This window comes from Carcharodon carcharias, chromosome 20 (genome assembly GCF_017639515.1).
Source record: "Carcharodon carcharias isolate sCarCar2 chromosome 20, sCarCar2.pri, whole genome shotgun sequence".
In the NCBI taxonomy this organism is placed as follows: Eukaryota; Metazoa; Chordata; class Chondrichthyes; order Lamniformes; family Lamnidae; genus Carcharodon; species Carcharodon carcharias.
The window spans coordinates 72,630,631-72,654,748 of NC_054486.1; the positions used below are offsets into that span (position 1 = coordinate 72,630,631).

General features: G+C 39.2%; 1 protein-coding gene across 9 annotated transcripts in view; it reads right to left on the reverse strand.

Moving 5' to 3' along the window:
* The window catches only part of mark3a (MAP/microtubule affinity-regulating kinase 3a), a 226,615-nt gene that overhangs the window by 33,467 nt on the left and 169,030 nt on the right, over window positions 1-24,118 (reverse strand). For all 9 annotated transcript variants that reach the window (XM_041213916.1, XM_041213914.1, XM_041213913.1 and 6 more), the window contains 4 exons: window positions 21,504-21,560; window positions 19,684-19,920; window positions 14,431-14,550; window positions 7,396-7,495 (listed from right to left, as the gene is read on the reverse strand). In XM_041213916.1, the coding sequence (XP_041069850.1) occupies window positions 7,396-7,495; window positions 14,431-14,550; window positions 19,684-19,920; window positions 21,504-21,560 (514 nt within the window). The remainder of the gene's footprint in view (window positions 1-7,395; window positions 7,496-14,430; window positions 14,551-19,683; window positions 19,921-21,503; window positions 21,561-24,118) is intronic.

Sequence of the window (24,118 nt, forward strand, 5' to 3'; positions counted from 1 at the left end):
CTTTTTGGCATGCAAATAGTCTTGTGTAGAAACTTTGCCAGGTTGGCACCTCATATTTAGGTATGCCTAGTGCTACTATTGGCATACTCTCTGAATTCTTCATCGAACCAGGGTTGACGGTAATGCTAGAGTGTGGGATAAGCTGGGCCATGAGGTTACCGATTGTGATTGAATACAATTCTGCTGCTGCTAATGGCCCACCTCGTCTCATGGATGCCCAATTTTGAGTTGTTAATCTGTTCTAAATCTATCCCATTTAGCAAGGTGGTAGTGCCATACAACATGATGGATAGAATCCTCAATGTGAAGACGGAACCTTGTCTCCACAAGGACTGTGAGGTGCTCACTCCTACCAAACTGTTAAGGACAAATGCATCTAGACAGGTAGACTGGTGAAGATGAGATCAATAGGTTTTTCCCTCTTGTTGGTTCCCTCACCACCTGCTGCAGGCCCAGTCTAGCAGTATCATCCTTCAGGACTTGGCCAGCTCGGTCAAGAATGGTACTACCAAGCCACTTTTGGTGATAGGCATTGAAGACCTCATTTCAGAGTACATTCTATGCCCTTGTCACCCTCAGTGCTTCTTCCAATTGGTGTTCAACATGGAGGAGTACTGATTCAACAGCTGAGGGTGGGCAGTTATTAGCAGGAGGTTTTCTTGCCTATGTTTGATCTGATGTCAAGAGACTTCACTGGTCCAGACACAATGTTGAGGACTTTTAGGGCCACTCCCTCCTGAATGTATATCACTTTGCCGCCACCTCTGGTGGGTCTGTCCCGCTGGTGGGATGGTGATGGTGGTATCTGGGACATTGTCTGTAAGGTATGATTCAGGGAGTACGACTATGTAAAGCAGTTGCTTGACTAGTCTGTGGGACAGCTCTCCCAATTTTGGTAGAAGCCCCCAGAAATTAGATGCTAGCAGGGTTGACAGGGCTGGGTGTGCCGTTGTCGTTTTTATTGCTTTGGTCGATGCTGGGTTGTCTGTCTGGTTTAATTCCTTTTCAACTTTGGAGTGGCTTGGTACAACTGAGTGGCTTGCTAGGCTATTTCAGAAGGCATTTAAGAGTCAGCCACATTGCTTTGGGTCTGGAGTCATATCTCGGCCAGAGCAGGGAAGGACAGCAGATTTCCTTCCCTAAAGGACATTAGTGAACCAGATGAGCTTTTTCGACAATAGTTTAATGATCACCATTACCGGCTTTTATTTCCAGATTTATGAATGAATTGAAATTATAATTATTATATAATTTATACACCAGCTGTCATGATGAGATTTGAGCCAATGTTCCCAAAGCATTAGCCTAGGCCTCTGGATTGCTAGCCCACCGACATAAGTGCCACGCCACCACCTTGCCTTGTGGATTATTAGGATCCCTGCTTTTCATGATCTATATTAATGACTATAAAATATGGCTTAAAAAGGGACAGAAATGACAGCTCAACGTTCCTGGTTACAGGGTTTTCAGATGAGAGAGAGAGACAGAGAGAGAGGGAGGGATAAAAAGGGTTGGCAATTTTGGTTAGAGAAGCAATTACAGCTGTTATGTGGATGGTATATTAGAAGGATCATCAACTGAGGCCATGTAGATTGAGCTTAGGAACAAAAAAGGGACATTCACACTATTGGGAGTGTACTATAGACCCCAGACAGTCAGAGGGAGATAGAAGAGTAAATATGCACTCTGGGAAGTGCAAAAACAATAGGGCAGTAATAGTAGGGGATTTTAACTATCTCAATATTAACTATTAGTTTTAGAGCGAAAGGAATGGAGGGAACAGAATTCTTAAGGTGCATTCAGGAGAACTTTTCTGGCCAGTATGTAGCAAGTCCAACAAGAGAGGGCGGGATTCTGGACTTAGTTTTAGGAAATGAAGCTGGGCAGGTGGAAGGAGTGGCAGTAGGAGAGCATTTTAGTAGTTGTTATCATAATTCAGTTAGTTTTAACATAATTATGGAAAAGGACAAAGATAGAACTGGGGTTAAAGTTCTAAATTCGGTTAAGGCCAATTATATTAAGCTGAGAAATGATTTAGCAAAAGTGCACTGGAAATAGCTACTTAGTGGGACGCATTCAAAGGGGAGATTCAAGGGAATCAAAGTAAACAGGTTCCCACAAAGAAAAAGAGTGGGCTGACCAAATATAGAGCTTCCTGGGTATTAAGGAGCTTACAGGGTAAGATAAGGCAGAAAAGGAAAGCTATGTCAGACACCAAGAACTCAATACTACAGAAAGCTGAAAGTAGTAGAAAGTGCAGGGGTGAAATCAAAAAGGAAATCAGGAAAGCAGAGAAGGCATGAAAGAATATTGGCAAACAAAATCAAGGTGAGCTCAAAGATGTTTTATCAATTTATTAAGAGTAAGAAGATAACTAAGGAAAGAGAAGGGCTCATAAAAGTGAAAAAAGGTAACCTATGTGTGGAAATGGAAGATGTGGTTATGGTTCTTAATGAATACTTTGAGTCTGTCTTCATAAAAAAAGGGGCAATGCAGACATTGTAGTTAAGGAGTGTGAAATATTAGATGTGATAAACATAGGGAGAGAGGAAGTATTAAGGGGGATTAGTGTCCTTGAAAGTGGATAAACACCCAGGGCTGGATGAAATGTTACCAGGCTGTTAAAAGAAGCCAGGGAGGAAATTGTGGAGGGTCTGACCATCATTTTCCAATCATCATTGGATGCAAGTGTGGTGCTGGAGGATTGGAGGTCTGCTAATGTTGTACCTTTGTTTAAAAAGGGAATGAAGGATAGACCGAATAATTACAGGCCAATCTAACCTCGGTGGTGGGCAAATTATTGTGTTCAATTATTAGAGACAGGATAGAAAGGCATTTAGAAAGGCATTGAGTAATCAAGGGAAGTTAGCATGGATTTGTTAAGGGAAGGTGGTGTCTGACTAATTTGATTGAATTTTTTGAGGAAATAACAAGGAGGATTTATAAGGGTAATACAGTTAATGCAGTTTACATAGATTTTAGCAAGGCTTTTGACAAGGTCCCACATGGCAGGCTTGTTAAAAAATAAAAGCCCATGGGATCCACGGGAATGTAGCAATCTGGATATAAATTGGCTCAGTGGCAGGAAACAAAGCGTAATGGTTGATGGATGATTTTGCGACTGGAAGGCTGTTTCAGTGGAGGGGTCATTACTAGGTCCCCTGCTTCTTGTGGTGTATATATTAATGATTTGGACTTCAATTTAGTGGGCATGATCAAGAAGTTTGCAGACGATACAAAAATTGGCCATGTGGTTGATTGAGGAGACATTGTAGACTGTAGGAAGATAACAATGGACTGGTCAGGTGGGTAGAAAAGTGACAATGGAATTCAACCCTGTGAGGTGATGCATTTGGGGAGGTCAAACAGGCAAGGAATACACAGTAAATGGAATGATAAGGAGAGGTGCAGAGGAAGTGAGGGACCTTGGAGTGAATGGCCACAGGTCCCTGAAGGTAGCAGGACAGGTTGATAAGGTGGTTAAGAAGGCATATGAAATCCTTTCCTTTACCAGCTCAGGCATAAGAGCAGGGAGGTTATGCTGGAGCTATATTAGACATTAGTTAAGCCACAATTTGAGTATTATGTGCAGTTTTGGTCATGTCATCATAGAAGGGATATAACTGCACTAGAGAGGGTACAGCGGAGATTTATGAGGATGCTGCGAGGACTGGAAAATTGCAGCGACTGCTCAGATACTGAAGCAGTCCATGCCCAAATGCAGTCAGACCTGGACAATATTCAGGCTTCGACTGACAAGTAGCAAGTAGCATTTGTGCCACACAAGTGCCAGGCAATGACCATCTCCAACAAGAGTGAATCCAACCATTGTCCCTTGACATCCAATGGCATTACAATCGCTGAATCCCCCACTATCAACATCCTGGGGGCTTACCACGGACCAGAAACTAAACGGGACTAGTCATATAAATACTGCGGCTACAAGAGCAGATCAGAGGCTAGGAATCCTGTGGCGAGTAACTCACCTCCTGGCTCCCCAGAGCCTGTCCACCATCTACAAGGCACAAGTCAAGAGCGTGATGAAATACTCTCCACTTGCCTGGACGATTACAGCTCCAACAACACTCAAGAACCTAGACACCATCCAGGACAAAGAAGCCCACTTGATTGGCACCCCATCCACATTCACTTCCTCCATCACTGACGCACTGTGGCAGCAGTGTGTACCATCTACAAGATGCACTGCAGGAATTTACCAAGTCTCCTTCGACAGCACTACCATCTAGAAGGACAAGGGCAGCAGATAGATGGGAACACCACCACCACCTGGAAATTCCCATCCAAGCCTCTCACAATCCTGACTTGGAAATGTATCACCGTTCCTTCACTGTCGCTGGGTCAAAATCCTGGAACTCTCTCCCTAATAGCACTGTGGGTGTACCTACACCACAGAGACTGCAACAGTTCAAGATGGCAGCTCACTGATACCTTCTCAAGGGCAATCAGGGATGGGCAATAAATGCTGGCCTAGCCAGCGATGCCCACATCCGTAAATAAATTAAAAAAAAAAGCTATGAGGAAACATTGGATAGGCTGGGGTGTTCTCCTTGGAACAGAAGAGGCTGAGGGGAAATTTGATTAAGATGCACAAAATTGTGAGGGGCCTGGATGGAGTGGATGGGAAGGGCCTATTTACTTTAGCAGCGAGCTCAGTGACTAGGGGGGAGGCATAAATTTAAAGTGATTCACAGCAGGATTAGAGGGGAGGTGAGGAAAGAGATTTTCACCCAGAGGTTGGTAGGGGTCTGGAGCTCACTGCCTGAAAGGGTGATAGAGGCAGAAAGCCTCACCTCATTTAAAAAGTGCCTGGATATGCACCTGAAGTGCTATAACTTGCAGAGCTATGGACCAAATGCTAGAAAGTGGGGTTAGGCTGGGTGGTTCGGTTTTTCGGGCTGGCCCGGACACGATGGGCCAAGTGGCCTCCTGCTGTGCCATAAATTTTCTACGATTCTATTCTAAGACCCATACATGGGTAGACAGGGCATAATCTCAAAATTTGCAGATGGCATAAAACTTGGAAGTATCACAAACTGTGAAGAGGATAGTGATAAACTCCAAGAGCACATGGGCAGGTTGGTGGAATGGTCGGGCAAATGAGAAATGAAATTTAATGCAGAGAAGTGTGAAGTGATCTATTTTGGTATTAGGAGGAGAGGTAATATAAACTAAAGGCTACAATTCTAAAGGGGATGCAGGAGCAGAGGGACTTGGGGGTATATGTGCACAAATCATTGAAGGTGGCAAGGCAGGTTGAGAAAATGGTTAATAAAGCAAAAGGGATTCTGGGTTTTATAAATAGAGGAATTGTGTAAAAAAAAAGCAACAAAGTTAAACCTGTATAAAACAGAGGTTTGGGTCAACAGGATTACCGTGTCCAGTTCTGGGCACCACACTTCAGGAAGGATATGAAGGAATTAGAGACGGTGCAGAAAAGATTCACGAGAATATTTCCAGGGATGCAGAATTTCAGTTATGCGGATGGATTCGAGAAGCTGGGGCTGTTTTCCTTAGAGAAGTGAAGATTAAGAGGAGATCTGATAGAGGTGTTCAAAATTATGAGTGGTCTGGACAGAGTAGATAGGGAGAAACTGTTCCTGTTGACGGAAGGATCGGGAACCAGAGGACTTGGATTTAAGGTGGATGTGAAAAGAGCAAATGGGACAGCAGGAAAAATATTTTTACCCAGTGAGTGGTTAGGATCTGTAATATACTATCTGAAAGCGTGGGGGAAGGTAGATTCAATAGAAGCCTTCAAAAGAGAATATGTTGGACTATGGAGAAAAAGCGGCTGAGAGGAACTAGGCTGAGCTGCCCCTGTAGGGAGTTGGCATGGTCATGACACGCCAAATGGCTTTCTTCTGTGCTGTGACCTTTCTATGATTCTATACAAGTATATTAAAAATTATAAACTCATACAATATTTCAATACTAAAATATGAGAAATGGATTGGAATATACCATGATATGGTCTGTATACTGTTATAGTAAGAAAAGCCTTTAGATGGTGATGGCTAAAAGGAATGAAATAGGTTGCCATTTCACAATTCAAATCTATTACAATAATTAATGCTGTTTAGTTTGCAGAGTCCTACGTTACATTTTGTGTTCTTTTTAAAAATGTTCAAGGGGTGTGGGCATCGCTGGCAGGACCAGCACTTATTGCCCATCCCCAATAGCCCTTGAGAACTGAGAATCTTGCTAGGCTAATTCAGAGGGCATTTAAGAGTCAACCACATTGCTGTGGGCTTGGATCACATGTAGGCCAGACCAGGTAAGGACAGCAGATTTCCTTCCCTAAAGGACATTGGTAAACCAGATGGGTTTTTACGGCAATCGACAATGGTTTCATGGTCATCATTAGACTTTTAATTCTAGATTTTGTTTTTAAACAGTGCATAAAGCGCATAAGTTATGCGCTGCCATTTATCCTGTCTTGTCTAAATTGCTTCTCATCACATGATGCAAACATTGTGACAAGAACAAACTATAGTATCCAGTTTTAAAAAAAACAAAATACTGTGAATGCTGGAAATCTGAAATTAAACAGAGAATGATGGAGATATTTAGCATTAGTCAGCATCTGTGGAAATAGAAACAAAGTTCACTTTTCAGGCCAATGACCTTTTAACAGAACTGGGAAAAGTTACAGATTTAGCAGTTTTTCCCTGGCGCTGCACTAGGTAAGAAGTGGGAAAGAGTGGATGCAAGAATGAAGGGGAGAGATTGTGATAGGCAGTGATTTAAAAGACAAAAGAGATGAAGCAGCAAGGCAAAAGTGGGTAGTAATGAGACAACTAAAGAAACACAAGATGGATCTAGAGAAGCTGTAAGTGGCATTAACAGGGGCATTACCAGCACCAGCTGTCCAAAAACAAAGGCAGCAATGATTTCAATAACTTCAGATTATAACCAATGTACAGTCTGGAAGTTGTAAAGTTTCTAATCAAAAGATGAAGTCCTGTTCCTTGAACTTTGTTGAACTTCATTGGAACAGTGTAGAAGGCTGGAGGCAGAGAGGTCAGAATGAGGAAAGGTAAATTAAGATAGCAAGCAGCCAGAAGCTCAGGGCTATGCTTGCAAACTTAACCAAGGTGTCCAGCAAAGGCAAGCGAAATAGCAATTACTTGCACTTCTTTCAATTTAATGCAATGTATTCATTGCTGATGACGTGGTTCCTCTACAATGGGGAGACCTTCACTAAATGGGAAGTTTGGGTGTCCACTATGCTGAATACCTCTGATTTAAGTGGGGATCTTCTGTTTTAACTGTATATAATAGTTTAGTGAAATTTGAAACTTTAACCTGGAATATTCCTTCAGTGCTACAATAAGGCGAATAACAAACTCAGCACAGCAATTGATTCACACTTACCTATTCTCTTGGAATCTGCGATATCCAAATCTGGTTCTACAAAAGGTCTAAGCTCATCGTCATCATGACCTGCGTTAATCCATCGATCCTTCATGATTTGCTAGCATCAAAAGAATAAAGATTAAATTCAATTTAACAAGATTGAAAGAGATCTCAGTGATGTACCTGTGTGAAGGAACATAGAACTAAAGTTGACCCATGGTTGCTACTGCTCATCTGAAACACACATAGCGATTGATTGTTGCTTTCCAATCATTTCTCCTCATTGTGAGTGAAAGCAATGATTCACGTTAAGTTTTGGTTTCATATGCACTAGTTGCAGTACATTAGCAAAAGAGATATTCATTGCCTGTGAGTCTAGACGTTGAGTTTCAGCTGGCTACCTGATCAAGGAGATGAGTGGCAATACAGCTTGGCATAAACTTGTCCTCATCTGAAATCCATGTGAGCATACTTTTCAAAGAAGTCACTGGATAGTCATCAACAGGAATATGAACCCTGATCTTTCCTCCATGTCGTTGGTTATTGAAACTCATTGTCCTGCTCTCTCTGCCCCCAGCATGGATCATCTCAGTCAAATTGCTCAGCTTGCTTATCTGCATAATCATCAGATAGCTTCTCAAACAGAAGGACGTTCTAATGCCAACAGCTATAGGCATGATGCTTCAGCAGTAGTTTGCTATGTATGCTAATATAGTGCTCATCTCAGTTGCATTACATTAGAACAAACCATAATTTTACACACATACCTAAAATTGTTGCACAGATACAGACAGTTTGGCCCAACTGGTCTATAGCTCTGTTTATACTTCACATGAGCTTTCTATAACTCTATGTCTTTGCTCCCTGTCCCCATATACTGTAATCCTTTGTCCCTCATGTATGTACCAGGTCTCCGCTTAATTATGTCAATGCTATATGCCTCAACCACTTCGAGTCCCACATTTGCACCAATCTGTATAATTACTTCTAAACTCTATTTGATTTGTTAATGGCCATCATAATTATGCCCTTTGATCTGGACTATTTTTAAATGCCTTTATCAGATCTCCTCTTGGTCCTCTCTCTTTCAGAAAAAAGAGCCCCGGCCTGCTCAAACTTTTCTGATAGTTATAGCCTCTCATTTCTGCTAATACCATTGGAAATCTTTTCTGCAATTTCTCCAGTGTTTCAATATCCTAAAACTGTGTACAGTACTCTTTAGCAATGTATTCACAAATATCCTTGCTCCTCTGACTCATTTAATTTCATATCTTCCAATGGAATAAGTGACCTTATTTATACAAACAAAATGCATTCACTCATACTTCACTATACTGAATTTCAATAGCAACTTATCTGGCCATTTTACTATCCTGCTTACTCATTACTATATTTTGATGTAGTCTTCCATGCTCCAGCCCCCAAAGTGATATCATTGCAAATATTGACATTGCATCTCTAATGCCCAAATCCAAATTATTCAGGACGCAATAAACAACAGTTGTTATATATGGATTCCTATGGACACTATTAACCACTTTCTACAAGTTTGAGAAACTTCCTTTGACTTTTTAGCATTTTCTGTGATGTAGCCATCTTTCAGTTTGTTCTGCAACTTGTCCCTGACTCCACATGTCCTGACTGCCTAGTCCATGACTTTACATGCCTGGATGTTATGAATCCCATATAGTACCTTAATGAAAACCTTTGAAATCCATGAAATCCACATTCACTACATTACCCTTGTCTACTCTAATTTCTTCATAAAATTCAATAAATTTAGTAAACATGACCTTCCTGTTAGAAATCCATTTTTTTAAAGTTATGGAAGTGTTGTTATTTCATCCCTTAGCAAGAATTTGATTATATTTCCACCAATGCATTTCCACATTTCCCTGCATTTGTTTTTACTCCCTTTCTGAAGACAATCAAATTCTATCTTTCTACCGAAGCAATATGATAACTATTCCACATTTCCCTGCATTAGTTTTTACTCACTGAAAATAGGAATTACATTTTTGTTGTCCCTCTTCTCCAGCACGATTTCCTTCTCTACTGACTTTTTAATATATTGTTACCAGTGCTTCTGCTAATCTCTCCCTAGTTTACTTCAAGTATCCATGAATGTAATCCACCTTGACTTGGCATTTGTCCTCCTTACATTTGGCTAGTTTGTCTACTATCACTTTTCTTTCAATCTTAACAGTGATAACATCCCTCTTGACAGCTTCTACAATAATCATTTGTTCTTTATTCACCTCTTAAAACTGAGGCAAAGTCTCTACACAGTATTCTTGGATTTCAGCATCAACTCTTCTAAGTTTATCTTGCTCATGCCTTAGAGACAATATCCTTACTTTAATTCTTCTGTTGTTACTTATGTCTCTAGAATACTTTACTTTTGTTGTTCTGAATAATATAGCAAACTCACCACCCCTTCTTCCCATCCTAAGATTCCATAATACATTACAGCCTGCAACATTTAACTGCCAATCCTATCCAGCATTTAGCAATGTTTCCAATATCACAATTACATCAGTTACCCCACTTTTATTTACTGTTTTTAATTCTGCCCATTTGCTTCTGTTGCTCTGTACGTTGCTACAGGGGCAAATTACTTTGTTTTTTAAAAAACTATTCCTGCTTTATCTTATCATGTAGCTTACTATTATTTCCTAAAGCCTTTTCTGTTCCATGCATGTTTATGTTATCTTTATCTCTTCTTGTATTATGACTGTTGCTTTCTCAACCTTTCTTTTCTGCATTTTGAAATTATTTTCATCCGGGTCCTTAAAAAGGGATAACTAAGTTAGAAAAGAGACAACATGGATTGGAATTAACTTTTACTTAGTGGCCAGTAATCTTTGATGATTGCATAAGTTTTGAACCAGAATTTCACATATAATTGTTTTAGTGTTACAGAGTTTGTTTCCAGAATTTCCTAAGCAGGAACCTTGGGTGTGTTATCACACAAAGATACAATGTGCAATGTAGGTACTTATCACAACAGTAAAGGAAAATGAGGCAAGTTATTTTAACATTGGTTCTGTAGTTTACAGATAAAGGTAGAGAAGGTCAGAGAAAAATGAGGAAGAAAAATAGAGCAATTCCAATTGTAGAAATTATCAAACATCAATGATTATGAGGTTAATACACAAAGTTTTCTCTTTATGTTTCACACATATAAGGATAGATCTGAAACAAAATGTAAAATTCTGTAGCATATTAGAAATGGATTTCTTAGGCACAGTATACAATTAGCTGCATTGTTTGACAAGGCCAACTAAGTATCTTTTTAAATAGAAAGCAAACTTTAGACTTCAGTGAAAAGTATTGATCAGAAATGCTGTAAAACTGAAGATCTTTGCTTCATCAGCGAAAGTGCTCATCAATTCAATTCCATCTTATTGCATTTTTGGCAGGATTACAGTTTTCAGCTTTAACAAATGGGGTGGCAGTGATGTATTTTAAATTATTTGTGCTTGGTCAACAAATTATCCATTAGGTTGTTACAAAATGCATTATCCATAACATCTCCCCAACCAAAAATAACAGCTAAAATAACAAGGGGAAGAAGACACTGGTGGGAGTAGTCTATAAGCCTCCTAACAGTGGCTATACTGTAGGACAGAGAATAAATCAGAAGATAATGAGGGCATGTAAAAAAGGCAGTATATTAATCAGGAGTGATTTTAATCTTCATGTAGATTGGGAAAATCAAATTGGCAGAGGTAGCCACAAGCAAGAATTCATATAGTGTATTCAGGACACCTTCCTAGAACAACATGTTGTGGATTCAACCAGGGATCAGGCTTTTTTGGATTTGGTAATGTGTAATGAGGCAGGTTTAATAAATGATCTCAGAGTAAAAGATCCCCTGGGAAACAGTGACCATAACATGGTAGAATTTAGCATTTAGTTTGAGAGTGAGAAACCTGGGTTGGAAACAACTGCGCTAAACATAAATAAGGTAATTAAAAGGAAATTAGGGCAAAGTTGGCTGGAGTGAACTGGGAAAGGAGTTTAGCAGAAAAGACGGTTGTTGAACAAGGCAGACGTTTAAGAAAATAGTTCATGACTCACAACAAAGATATATCCCTGTGAGGGAGAAGGATAGTAGGAAGGGGGTAAACCAACCATGGTTAACCAAGGAAGTTAAGAATAGTATCAAATTGAAAGAGAAAACGTACAATATGGCAAAGGTTAGTGGTAAGCCAGAGGACTGGAAAAGTTTTAAGAACCAACAAAAGGTGACAAAAAAACAATAAAGAGGGAGAAAATAAACTTTGAGGGTAAACTAGCAAGCAATATAAAAATTCACTCTAAGAGCTTCTTTAAATGTATAAAAAGTAAAAGAGAGGCCAAAGTGAACATAGGCCCTTTAGAGAATGAGGCTTGGAAATAATAATGGGGAACCAGGAAATGGCAATGGAGTTGAATAAATACTTTGCATCAGTCTTCACGGTAGAAGACAATAATAGCATTCCAAAAATACAAAATAATCAAGGGGCAAAAGGCAGGGAGAAAATAAGTACAATAACTATCACTAGAGAAAAAGTGTTAGGGAAACTGATGGGGCTAAAGGCCAATGGGTTGCATCCTAGGATATTAAAAGAAGTAGCTACAGAGATAATGGACGCGCTGGTAGCGATCTTCCAAGAATCCTTTGATTCTGGAAAAGTCCCAGAGGATTGGAAAACTGCCAATGTAACACCCTTATTCAAAAAGGGAGGGAGACAAAAAAAAACAGGTAACTATAGGCCAGTTAGCTTAACATCTGTCATTGGGAAAATGTAAGAGTCTGTTATAAAGGATGTAATAGCAGAGCATTTAGAAATGCCTATTATAATCAAGCAGAGTCAGCATGGCTTCATGAAGGGGAAATCATGCCTGACAAATTTATTAGAATTATTTTAGGAGGTAACAAGCAGGATAGATGAAGGAGAACCAGTAGATGTAATATATTTGGATTTCCAAGAGGCGTTTGACAAGGTACCGCAAATAAGGCTACTTAAAAAGATAAGAGCCCATGGCATTGGGGGTTGGTATATTAGCATGGATAGAGGATTGGCTCACTAATAGAAGACAGAGTTGGGATAAGGGGGGCATCTTCAGGATGGCAACCAATATATATTGACTTGGATGAGGGAAGTGAATGTACTATCGCCAAGTTTGTGGATGACACAAAAATAGGTGGGAAGGTGAGTGGTGAGGATGACACAAAGTCAACAGAGGGATATAGACAGGTTAAATGAGTGCACAAAAACTTGGCAAACTGATTATGTGGGAAAATGTGAGGTTATGCACTTTGGCAGGGAGAATAGAGGAGCTGAATATTATTTAAATGGAGAAAGACTGCAGAAAGCTGCAGAACAGGGGGATTTGGGGCTCCTCGTGCATGAATCACAAAAAGCTAGCGTACAAGTTCAGCAGGTAATGAGGAAGGTAAATGTTGGCCTTTTTATTTCAAAGTGAATGGAGTATAAAAATAGGGAAGGTTTGCTAAAAATATACAAGGCACTAGTTAGATCACACCTAGAATACTGTGAACAGTTTTGGTCCCCTTATCTAAGGAAAGATACACTAGCATTAGAGGCAGTCCAGAAAAGGTTCACTAGGTTGATTCTGGGTATGGAGAGATTTTCTTATGAGGAGAGGTTGAGTAGGTTGGGCTTGTACTCACTGGAGTTTAGAAGAATGAGAGGTGACTTTATTGAAACATATAAGATTCTTAGAGGGCTTGACAGGGTGGATGCTGAGAGGCTGTTTGCCCTTCTGGGAGAGTCTAGGACCAGAGGGCATAATCTCAGAGTGAGGGGTTGCCCATTTAAGACAGAGATGAGGAAGAATTTCTTCCGTGGAATTATTTACCGCAGAGGGCTGTGGAGGCTGGGACATTAAGTATATTCAAGGCTGAGATAAGACAGATTTTTAATCAGTAAGGGAATCAAGGGTCATGGGGAAAAGGCAGGAAAGTGAAGTTGAGGATTATCGGTCACCGCCAGTAGCGTATCCGAAATAGAAACTGCAATTAAGTGTATAGTAAATAAACGATTATGACTGTATTTTCAAGTTTGGTAACATGCAAACTTATTATTGACTCAGAAGTTGTCATTGATCAAATTTGAATAGTGTTCCAAGCACCAGGAGATATCAAATTCTAGTAAAAATAGGTTCAAAATTGAGTTAATGAGAAAGCATACAAATTAATTCATCGGCAATTTCTCAAAATTGAACATTTCTTTCCCTGCAAAGCACATTGCTGTCTCATCTATGGGGAATTAACCTTCTAAAGCTTATTTTAATATAGTTACATGACAAATAATCATTTGAATTTCTTATAGTTTCAAAATCTGTGATCACACATGAAAATAAGCAACACTCTCCCTTGAAAAAAATTCTCTAGCAATAAAGGTGTGTATAGATTACTTTGTAGAAATCGTTTTTTTTTTTAAAGTTAAAATGCTGAAACTTTACTTCTGTACTTATAGGGAAGTTCAATCTTACCATAATTGTAGGGCTACTTTGTAGTGCAGTGGGTTTGCTGACTAACGGCATTTAATACTTATATTCTTTCTCTGCTGCTTACCCTCACTCTAATCGCTTTCACCAGTAGGGATCGGGCATTCTACTTTGACACTTTTGTGTCTGTATCTCTCCTACTGGTTTTAAGCACGCATGAAAATGAAGACTTTTTTTTAAAAAAGAGGGCGGCTACCCTGTAGCTTACTAAATGCATCCTTTCCCTATATGAATATTGCAAGATGTGTGTAACAGAAAATGTTTGCCTACTTGGCTACCCTTATATTTTTTAAAACCTTTATGGCTAGAACTGTACAAAAGGCAAGGAATAAAACCGCAATGTTTTCAGTAATTACCTATTTACCCCATTATAATCTGTGTATTTGAGAAAAGGCTAGCTGTTTCACAGATTTTTTGAAATTTTTGTCAATGTTTCATCTTATTGTGTTTTTATGAACACATATCTAAATAGTGGTATGATAAAATTTTATTATTCCAGTGGAACAAAGTAATGCAATCAGGGTTTCTTACCTCTAGTGTGCCTCTTTTAGAAGGATTGAGCACCAGAAAACGTTTAAGGAGGTTTTCACAGTCTGTAGACATGTAAAAAGGAATCCGGTATTTCCCTCTGAGCACCCTTTCCCTTAGTTCCTTTAATGCAAAATTCAAGATAATTAACATCTTACTGGACATTGTAACTAGCTCTTGCTTTAATAAAGACTCCAAATGCCTCTGAAGTATAAATTATGTTATGATATATTACTTGAATTTGGAATTTTTCTCTAAAGGCACCAAGATCACCTCAATACTGTCTAGGGATCATATGTTGCATCTTTCTAGGCTGAGCATTCAGCAGAACATCATGTCATCAGCCATCTCCAGCAACATAGAATTTAAAGGAAAAGTTAAATAAATAAACATACACATATTAATTATCCATTGACATGTGTATTGTTGCTTTACTATTAGAACAAAATTCAATGCAACAAAGTTTGACACCGGAGTCCATGCAATCAAATTTCTTTGAAACATACAATAAGATTGTTTTCCTTAAACTCTTGCTTTGAACCTTTTTGCAAGTAATCAAAGCCTGTGCTGAGGACAGTAAATAAGACACCATTTAAAATAAGCTCTAATGAAGTGAAGAGGGTTTGGGATAATTTTTTTTAAAAACATAAAGCAGGGAATGCTTTGCTACAGAAAGCAGTTGAGATAAAGACCACTACATTGTTTAAAGGAACTATAAGCAAACAATTGAAGATACAGGGCTGTGAGGAGTGTTCAAGGCAATGGGATTTTGGATTGCTCACGCCAGATCGAGGATGGACAAAATGAGCCAAATGGCCTTTCTTTTGTGCTGTAAACTTCTATGATAGTCATACAATACTGTCCTCAAAAAGAACTAGGAGTTTCATCAACTATACAATTCTATTTGCGATCAGGCGAAAATGCACTAATGTAGAACAAATAAAAACATTAATCACCCTTGTGAAGAAGTGCCAGAAGTAGCAATGGATCAGAATACACCAATGACTGTTGACTAAAACAATTCTAAACCCAGGAGTTACTGTAACACCACCTGAAGTACTGTGCCAATATTAACCAAATCGGCAGCAAACATCCATATCTGGTGAAGTGGCATATCAGGATGCATCATGGGATCATGCAGGCTTGACCAAGTTGTGGATATAAGTTTTAAAAGTGTCTACAGTAAAAAGACTAGAATGGATATGGTAGGGAACATGAATCGGCCAGGAAGTTGTTGAATAGCCTATGGGTCAGTCCATGATAAGCTAAAAGAATGTGACCTTTGGGTCAGGATAAAATAAGTTTATGAATAAGTTATGAGTTATTCCATAATAAACTGATTACTTGACCTCAGGGTCAAGCTAAGATATGCAGATGACTAGGCACTGCAGTAAAACGTCAGGGTAGAATAAGCGAAGTTCATGTTCAGGAATAAATGTGGAAATTATTTGTGCTGAAGAACAGGTCATTTTGTGTTTGTGTTGTAAACTAATTTGCAATTACAGATGTAATGAACTAGACCTTGTGAGTTAATGATGATGAGGTATCCCAAAAATGGTATATATAACCTACAGAAACTATGTAACTTTGAATTGCCTTTTAGAGCATTCCGAAAGGGCATTTCCCATGTGCACTGAATAAAACTGCTGCTTGTTTTTACTGACAGCTGACTGTGTTGACTGTCTTTTAGATACTCCAGAACATCAGGTAAGTCATTCAAAAGAGGATGAAGCACAGCTCACAGAAACAATGTCAGTCCCTCTTTTGACCATTTTTTATTCATTGATGGGATGTAGGCATCGCTGACTAGGCCAGCATTTATTGCCCATTACTAATTACCCTTGAGAAGATGTTGAGCTGCCTTCTTGAACTGCTGCAGTCCATGTGGTGTAGGTATACCCACAGTGCTGTTAGGTAGGGAGTTCCAGGATTTTATCCCAGCAACAGTGAAGGAACGACAATATATTTCCAAGTCAGGATGGTGTGTGGCTTGGAGAACTTCCAGGTGGTGGTGTTCCCATGTGCCTGCTACCCTTGTCCTTCTAGATGATAGTGGTCGTTGGTTTGGAAGATGCTGTCTAAGAAGCCTTGGTGAGTTCCATGTGCCAATAAGGCCATGCAAAGAACTTTGAAGATATCATGCATTGAGAAAATAGACAATGCACACCAAGGAGATTTTAAAGGGAAAATTGCTCCAGACTACAATCCATATCAGATTTCCTCTCGTAAAAATTTACCTGCGTAAACAGGGTAATAAATGTTTTTGAAAAGATGCTGTGCCTGTATTTTACAGTATGTGCATTTGCAAAGTGTACTAATGAGAAAAGGTGACACAGAAACACCCAGTAAAGGTATATATAACATCACAGTTAAACAAGCTTATTCCTCCATGACTAATGCCCGTTGTGTTACACAGCAAAATTAAATATTTTGCTTTAAATACAAATAATAGAAAAGCTATGTCGTTTAATACGCTGGCCTTGTTTAAAATAGCTCCTTACATAATGTAGTGCATTCTCAAGATGCTATTCATCATGCCCAAATTATTAAATACTGCAGTCAATGCAAAGGGCCAGATTTTGTCTGTTACATCATTCACCTTCATTGCTTTCTGTTTCCCTTCTTGTGCTTGATCAGTATTCTCTCAAAACTCACTTACAAAGCCATGCCTTTCTCTTACACTATTACAATGAAGTTCACCACAAGCTTGACAAATGTTCATCTTTGGATTAGCCACTTTATAGCCTTCCGGATTCAACATTGAGATCAGAAATTTTAGATGATAACCTCTGCCCCAAATTTTTTTTTGTGTGTGTTCATCTGTTTTTGCTGCTAATTATTCAGCTTTTTCAATTTGTACCGGCAACAGGCACTTTTGGTTTTTTGCTTTTCTCATGACCATCTACATTTTTTGCCTTGTACCATCATCTTTATGGCATTTAATCTCTCCTGCCTTCCACCCTATCACAGACCTTCTCTTTTATTCTTTGCTCCTTCCCCATTTTCCGTGCCTCTGTATTTGCTTAAAACCTATTACATCTTTAACTTTTTCCAGTCCTAATGACCTGAAATGTTAATTGTTTCTCTTTCCACAGGTGTCTCCAGACCTGCTGAATACTGCCAGCATTTTCTCTTTTTATTGTAGTAAAATGCACTGATTATCCTTCACTTTTAATTAAATTTCAGATAATGAAATAAATGATTAGGACGTACATATGGGATTAAGATAGAACCTGGGATATCAAAAACAAATTTTAAAAAATATATATTGTAAAGATGTGGAAATTTTATCATGACAAAATTTGATATTCTATAAATGTAAATTTAAACTTTCAGGGCCAAAGAGGTTCCTTAGCAGTAATTATGAACATAATATGCCGTTAAAAACAGCCATACCTCATGCCACAAGATCCAACTTTTTCCAAGGATATTTACAGCGAAACTAATAGTGTAGAAGGCCAAGTTCTTGTCAGTTCATTGATTTATATTTAATTTCATCCTATGGGGTCTTCAACAATGCAAGCTACGGAGGAGTGCAGAATCACCGATAGGACCTTCTGGATTTCCCTGCTTAATTCTGCATGCGCAGACTCCAGGACTGTCAGTTTTAGGGAGTATTGGCAGTGAATGCTGACAGGTTTGTCAGCATTCCTCTTCCTCCTTCAGGTACCGTGCCTTCAGAGGGCACTGGTGACCACGGACTTCCATTGGATTGGTCCACAATTATGCTTGGCAAAGTATTGCAATGGTTTGCTGTGGCCTTCTGCAGCCTGGCTGACCAGGAAACTCTCCCGCTCTTACTGCCTGCCATCAGGTGTATTGAAAGGATTTACAGGCTGATAATCAACCAGTCTGGCCACATGATGAACACACCTTCCGTGGCCATGAAGTCCTGCCGTGAGACTTGAACGCGAAGCTTCTGGCCCAAAGATAAGGATGTTACCACTGCACTACAAGATCTCCCTTTACCCTCATTACTACAGCCAAAATCTGAACCACAGAAATGGCAATGTTATTATTGATTGTATTTCTCTGTCAATTGTTTACCTATATGCAGGTAATCTCAGGAGGTGTAACGCCTGGCCTTTTACCTTCTCTCTCCTCACAGTTCAAGGCCCTAAGCACTCTTTCCAGGCAAAGCAGCAACTTACTTGTACTTCTTTCAATTTAGTCTACTGCATTTGCTGCTCATAATATGGTCTCCTCTACATTAGGGAGATCAAACGCAGATTGGGTGACCACTTGCGGAACACCTCTGCTCCAACTGCTAGTATGACCCCTGAGCTTCTGGTTGCTTGCTATTTTAATTCACCAGCTTGCTCTCATGCTCCAGTTTCGGTCTCCTGCAGTATTCCTGTGCAGCTCAATGCAAACTTGAGGAACCGCATCTCATCTTCCGATTAGGCACCTTACAGCCTTCTGGACTCAATACTGAGTTCAACAATTTCAGACCAAGAATTCTATCCCCCATTTTGATTATGTCTATTTGCCATGTTCCAGTTTAAATCTGGTTTTTCATGTATTTGCTTTTGGACAGAGCTGTTCATTATTCAGCTATCCACACTCACTCTGGACAAATGCTTTGTCTCTTCACTACAACCATTGCCACTCCCTTTACTTTTCGTTCCATGGCACCTTTGTCATTTAATCTCTCCTGTCCTCTAACCTATCCCAGACCTTCCCTTTCATTCTTTCATCCCCTTGCACCTTTCAACGGCATAAAATCTTTCACATTCGTACCCTCTTTCAGGTCTGAAGAGGAGTAATATTCAACTCAAAATGTTAACTCTGTTTCTCTCTCCACAGATGCTGCCAGACCTGAGTATTTCCAACACTATGTGTTTACCTGCATATTGCTTAAAACTAAGAGAAAAATTCTTATCTAAAAGATACTAAACAAGCATGTAGTAAACAAAGACTGATAGTGATAACTGGAAATTTTGCAATATTTGTTATTATTTAAAACAAAGTTTATGCAGAAAGTCACAATGCAATAATATAATTGAGTCACTTATGTTTCCGTCAATTTATTACTGTGGTTTGTCTTGTTACTGACAATAGGAGAAGTACAAATGGCTAGAAAGTGAAGATCTAACTGTTGATAACCAAGTGATTCCAGAAGTTTTTGTTTCATGTGAACAGTTTCAAGTGCATTACACAAAGTTAGGCAGTAAAACAAATTTGAAAAAATCACTATGACGTCACTTACTTCATAATGTTAGAGCTTTTAAATTAAAAAAAAAACCCGTGAATTACCTTCAAGTTCTGCCCATCAAATGGCAATGAACCACTGACTAATGTGTAAAGTATAACACCTAAACTCCAAACATCTACTTCAGGCCCATCATATTTCTTCCCTTGGAAGAGTTCTGGAGCAGCATATGGTGGACTCCCACAGAATGTGTCCAGTTTATTGCCAACTGTAAACTCATTGCTGAAGCCAAAATCTGCTATTTTAATGTTCATATCTGCATCAAGCAGTAGATTTTCAGCCTAGGTTTAAGAAAAAAGCAAATGATCAAACTATAAATTAAAAACATTCATATAAATGCTAAGTTTGAAATATCAGCCATTAGCCAGGATTTTCCTGCCCCGTTGCAGGTAGGACCCGCTGTGGATGAGGCGGCGCCCCAGCCAGAAGTCCATTAGCTTGTGGCGGGACCGGAAGATCCTGGCAGCGGGCAGGTGCGGAAAATCCTGCTCATCGTTTCCAATACATTAAACTACTTTAACAAAAGATTAACTATAGTAGCTTTGTTTCTTAGCAGCTAAAGGTGAAATAAAAATATACAACACATTGATCTTAATGTTAAGTTGAAGAAGAAGATACAAATCAAAGGAAACTACATGCAAAATATATTTCTTCAGTCTTTTTAAAGGGAACAGTAAGTATTATGCTGGGGAGGGAGGAAACATTTTAGTTTAAAATAATTTCACAGGTAATACTGATATTAGAATTGAATAAAAGAAGAAACGCCAGAGAATGTCTCCATCCTGAGGCAGTTTCCCCTTCTGTCACTAGAAAAGCACCCTCAGAGACACCACTGTCAAATCTCCTGGATAAAAAATATTGGATAACATCTGACAGAGTGTAATACTGAGTGAAGTGAACACTGCATCTTTCTTAATCCTCAACATTATTTATTGTAGCAGAACAATATTCAAAAACCACAGCTGAGGGCAGAATCAAATTCCTGTTTAATTGAACATCAGCTGATTTGTGGTGTAACAGTTAAATGAGTTAACTGAACGTATCTTTTCTAGATAGAGACAAGGCACATTGGAACTTGGCGAAAATGTGATTTGGTGACAGAAGATTCAGGCTTTTGAGTAGAATCTATTCTTTATGAAGAGAAAGATCTCTTTGGGATTGAGGTCACTAAAATATCACACCTGGCAAAGGAAACTCAAAAGGAGCCAACCTTCTGTGGCAGAGTTGATAATTTGATACCCAAAATAGGCAGGCTTTCAGTACTCCAGAGCACTGTTGATGTTTGATTAGCTGATTGGTTGATGATGGATCACTAATGGGACTTCAAGGAGTAGATCTGTCACTTAGGGCTGAGATTCCACACTCAATTCCAGATAACTTTGCAAGCCAAACTTGGCTTATGGTCTAGCTGACAGGCAGAGGAAAGCAGCTCTGATAAGATGGGCTGGTGAGATACTTTGGACTCCTTAAAACATGGTTCTATTAACCTACACCAGATTTCTCTGGCCCTGGGCAAAGGGGATATGTCTTCTGGAGAGAAGGAATGCACACACTATATTAGGCATAAATTCTGCAGGTGGGTGTAAATTTCTCAATAGCTTCATTCAGAGCTCAAGGATTGCTTATGTCTTTGGAAAAGGGCACAAAAGGTCAAAAGGTAGGAAGATGCTGGAACTTTGATAAACTTTTCCCAAAATTTTTATGCACATAAAACACAAATTCAATATCACCTTCAAATATGAATTAGAGCCAAAAAAGGTATGAAAGCTTCATTTTACACTTTAAAATACAAAAAACTAATAGCATTTTAGCTAGTGATTTACAACAAGCTGACCACTTTGCATATGAATGAAGGAGGACTTACCTTAAGATCTCGGTGTACAATTTGCTTTTGATGACAGTACTGCACTGCAGACACTATCTGTTACAAATGAAAACCAACTGGTTAGTGATACCAGGTGCTGTAACCCTTCAAGATCCTTTCACCTATCTATTTAACAGAAAGCTTCACAATACATGCAAATTATGATCCTTTCTACTTCAAACACAATGGACTGAATTTTACTGGCTCCCAGGTGGCAGAAACTGAGGCAAGGTGGGCCAGTAAAGTAGCAGTAAGCTACGTCTAGACTGCTCCCTGATGTGGTCTTGTTTCCAGAAAAGTTTCCCAGCAGCGAGCTGTGAGATGGATTGGATGTCCATTCCAATGAGGTAGGCGGCTGATTTGAATAATTAAAGGCCCCATTAAGGGCCTTTCTACGTGGCTGCTGGCATTTTGCTAGTGTCAAGAAGGTTCCATGGCTCCAGGAGGAGGCCCAGGGACTGGGAAGGCCATCTCCATGGCCCAATGGGCCGTCAGGATGGGTTGCCTCTCCATCCACCAGGGTCTATAGTTCTTGACTCCCTAAATTTTAATTTTTACATACCTGCCAGAGGAAGTCTCCATTTTGAGATGCCCCTGAGGTTTCCTACCTGCTGCAACAGCACTCACCTCCCTCGGTGATGCTGCTGAGGCTTCACAGCTTCTGTGTCTCCGACTGGGCCAGAAGCATCAGGAGCCCAGCTGCTGTGCTGAATTTGGTGGCATACCAGGAGATGGCCATTTAGGGGGCTATCTGTAGTAAAATTGCTGATCTGATCCCACTGCCAGCGAATGCAGGCTCAAGACCCGCTTTCTGGCCTGATGCTGGGGTCCCAAACTCTGTGGTAAAATTCTGACCAAAATTTAAAAGAAAATGTTCAGTTACTTCTGTCTGTCACACTCTTCCATATCTAATCAAACTGATATTTTGTCAAGTCACGCCAAGAACTCCTGCTAAGTAGTAGATATTCACATTTCTAAATATAGGTTTGAACTGTAAACTATTGATCTTTTGAATTAGTTTCTTTTAGATTAAGGAGTGCAATGTATAAAAACCTTAGGGTCTGGAAATGGGAGAACAGAATCATAAAAGTACAAAAAAGTAGAATTTCAAATAACAGAAATAAAAGAACAGAAAAAAATATGTAACAGCTACGAAAGACTACTGATGTCCAGCAGCAAAGCTCATCTATCCCTTTATTTAACTATACAATAGATCATTTTGTGACCTTTAGACCTCGATAGTATTATATAAAGTGTTCAAAGGTGTTTTCATTCTCTCAGCAGGTAGACTAAAAGGTCACAGAAGAGCCATGGAGAAAAACAGGATGCAGAGAATAATCTAAATGTAGTTCTATATACACTGAATTTGGCAGAAACAAAGATTCAAGTAAATATTTAGATAAATAAAACTAAATACAATGAGCAAATCTGGGTGTAAATAGAAAATTGTACTGGACACAGAGCAATGTATTTTTACAAAGTATTGTAGCACATTGATGTACTACTATTGTGCTAAAGTGACATTGCTAGCAAAGATTTACTGATTAGAGCAAAGTGATACAGAGTAGAGGCAGTGGGCAAACACGTGCTACTTGGCGCAAATGAAGGCTAAGGAAATTGATTTATTCTAACTGATCTGCTTTAATAGTGGCGTTTTCACCACAAAAAATAATACCAATTTCTTTTTCTCCAGCTCCTTTGTCTTCTGCCCCTTGGACTTGAAGTGAAAGACACTGATGTACTTCTGTGTCCAAAGTTAAAGCCATCCAAATAACTCCTACTTCCTCTTCTGACAACTCCAAATTCTCCTTCATTTTTATCCAACTGAGTCAGCAACCACATCATTCTGTGTCATGAAGCTATTAATGTATATTAATGGAATTATTTTTCTTTTAAAATAGAGGTTTAGTCTGTGGGTGTGTCTTAATTGGACTAAAGCCAGCTAGTCTGAGTACTTTGCTGTATATTAGTTTTGAGATGTAAACAGAGAAGTAGCGGTGCTTTTGCATTTTGTTGAATAGAGCATTCAAGAAGGGGAGTGGAATCTGGCACCTAGCTAGCAGAAACCAAGCCATTTATATTACCAATAAAATTGGTACTATGAAAGGGGTTTTATTGTTAGAAGAGGTGGAGTTCAAAAAGGGGCTGGTGATACAATTGAGAATTTACATTCAATGAGATGTGCTGGGTAAAACTGATAGCAGTTTTGTGTGTGCAGAAGAGAGGCAATGTAAGGTCAAAGCCTGTAAGCCTACCACTGTGTCTGCAGAGGAACCAAAATGAAAGGATTCTCATTTTGAATTTGTAAGGTGACTGCTTGGTGTCTGCTTAAAGTCTATAGGTTGCTGTTGTCTTAATGGAGATTAGTTTGGGAATTTGTTAAAAGTTATGATAGTTGTAATTTGTAGCCATGTGTATGAGTTTAATGTGTTGTAACTTAATAAAATGTTTCATTTAGTTTAATAAAAAAACCTCTTGAGAACTGGTGATCTGATTCCTGAATTTAGAGCTGCATCTCAAACATACTACTTCAAAATATAGGTTACGACAGTTGTTTAAAGTTTCCCTCTGGGAATTTTGAATAATTCAGCTTTACCAACTGCTGTGTCATAACA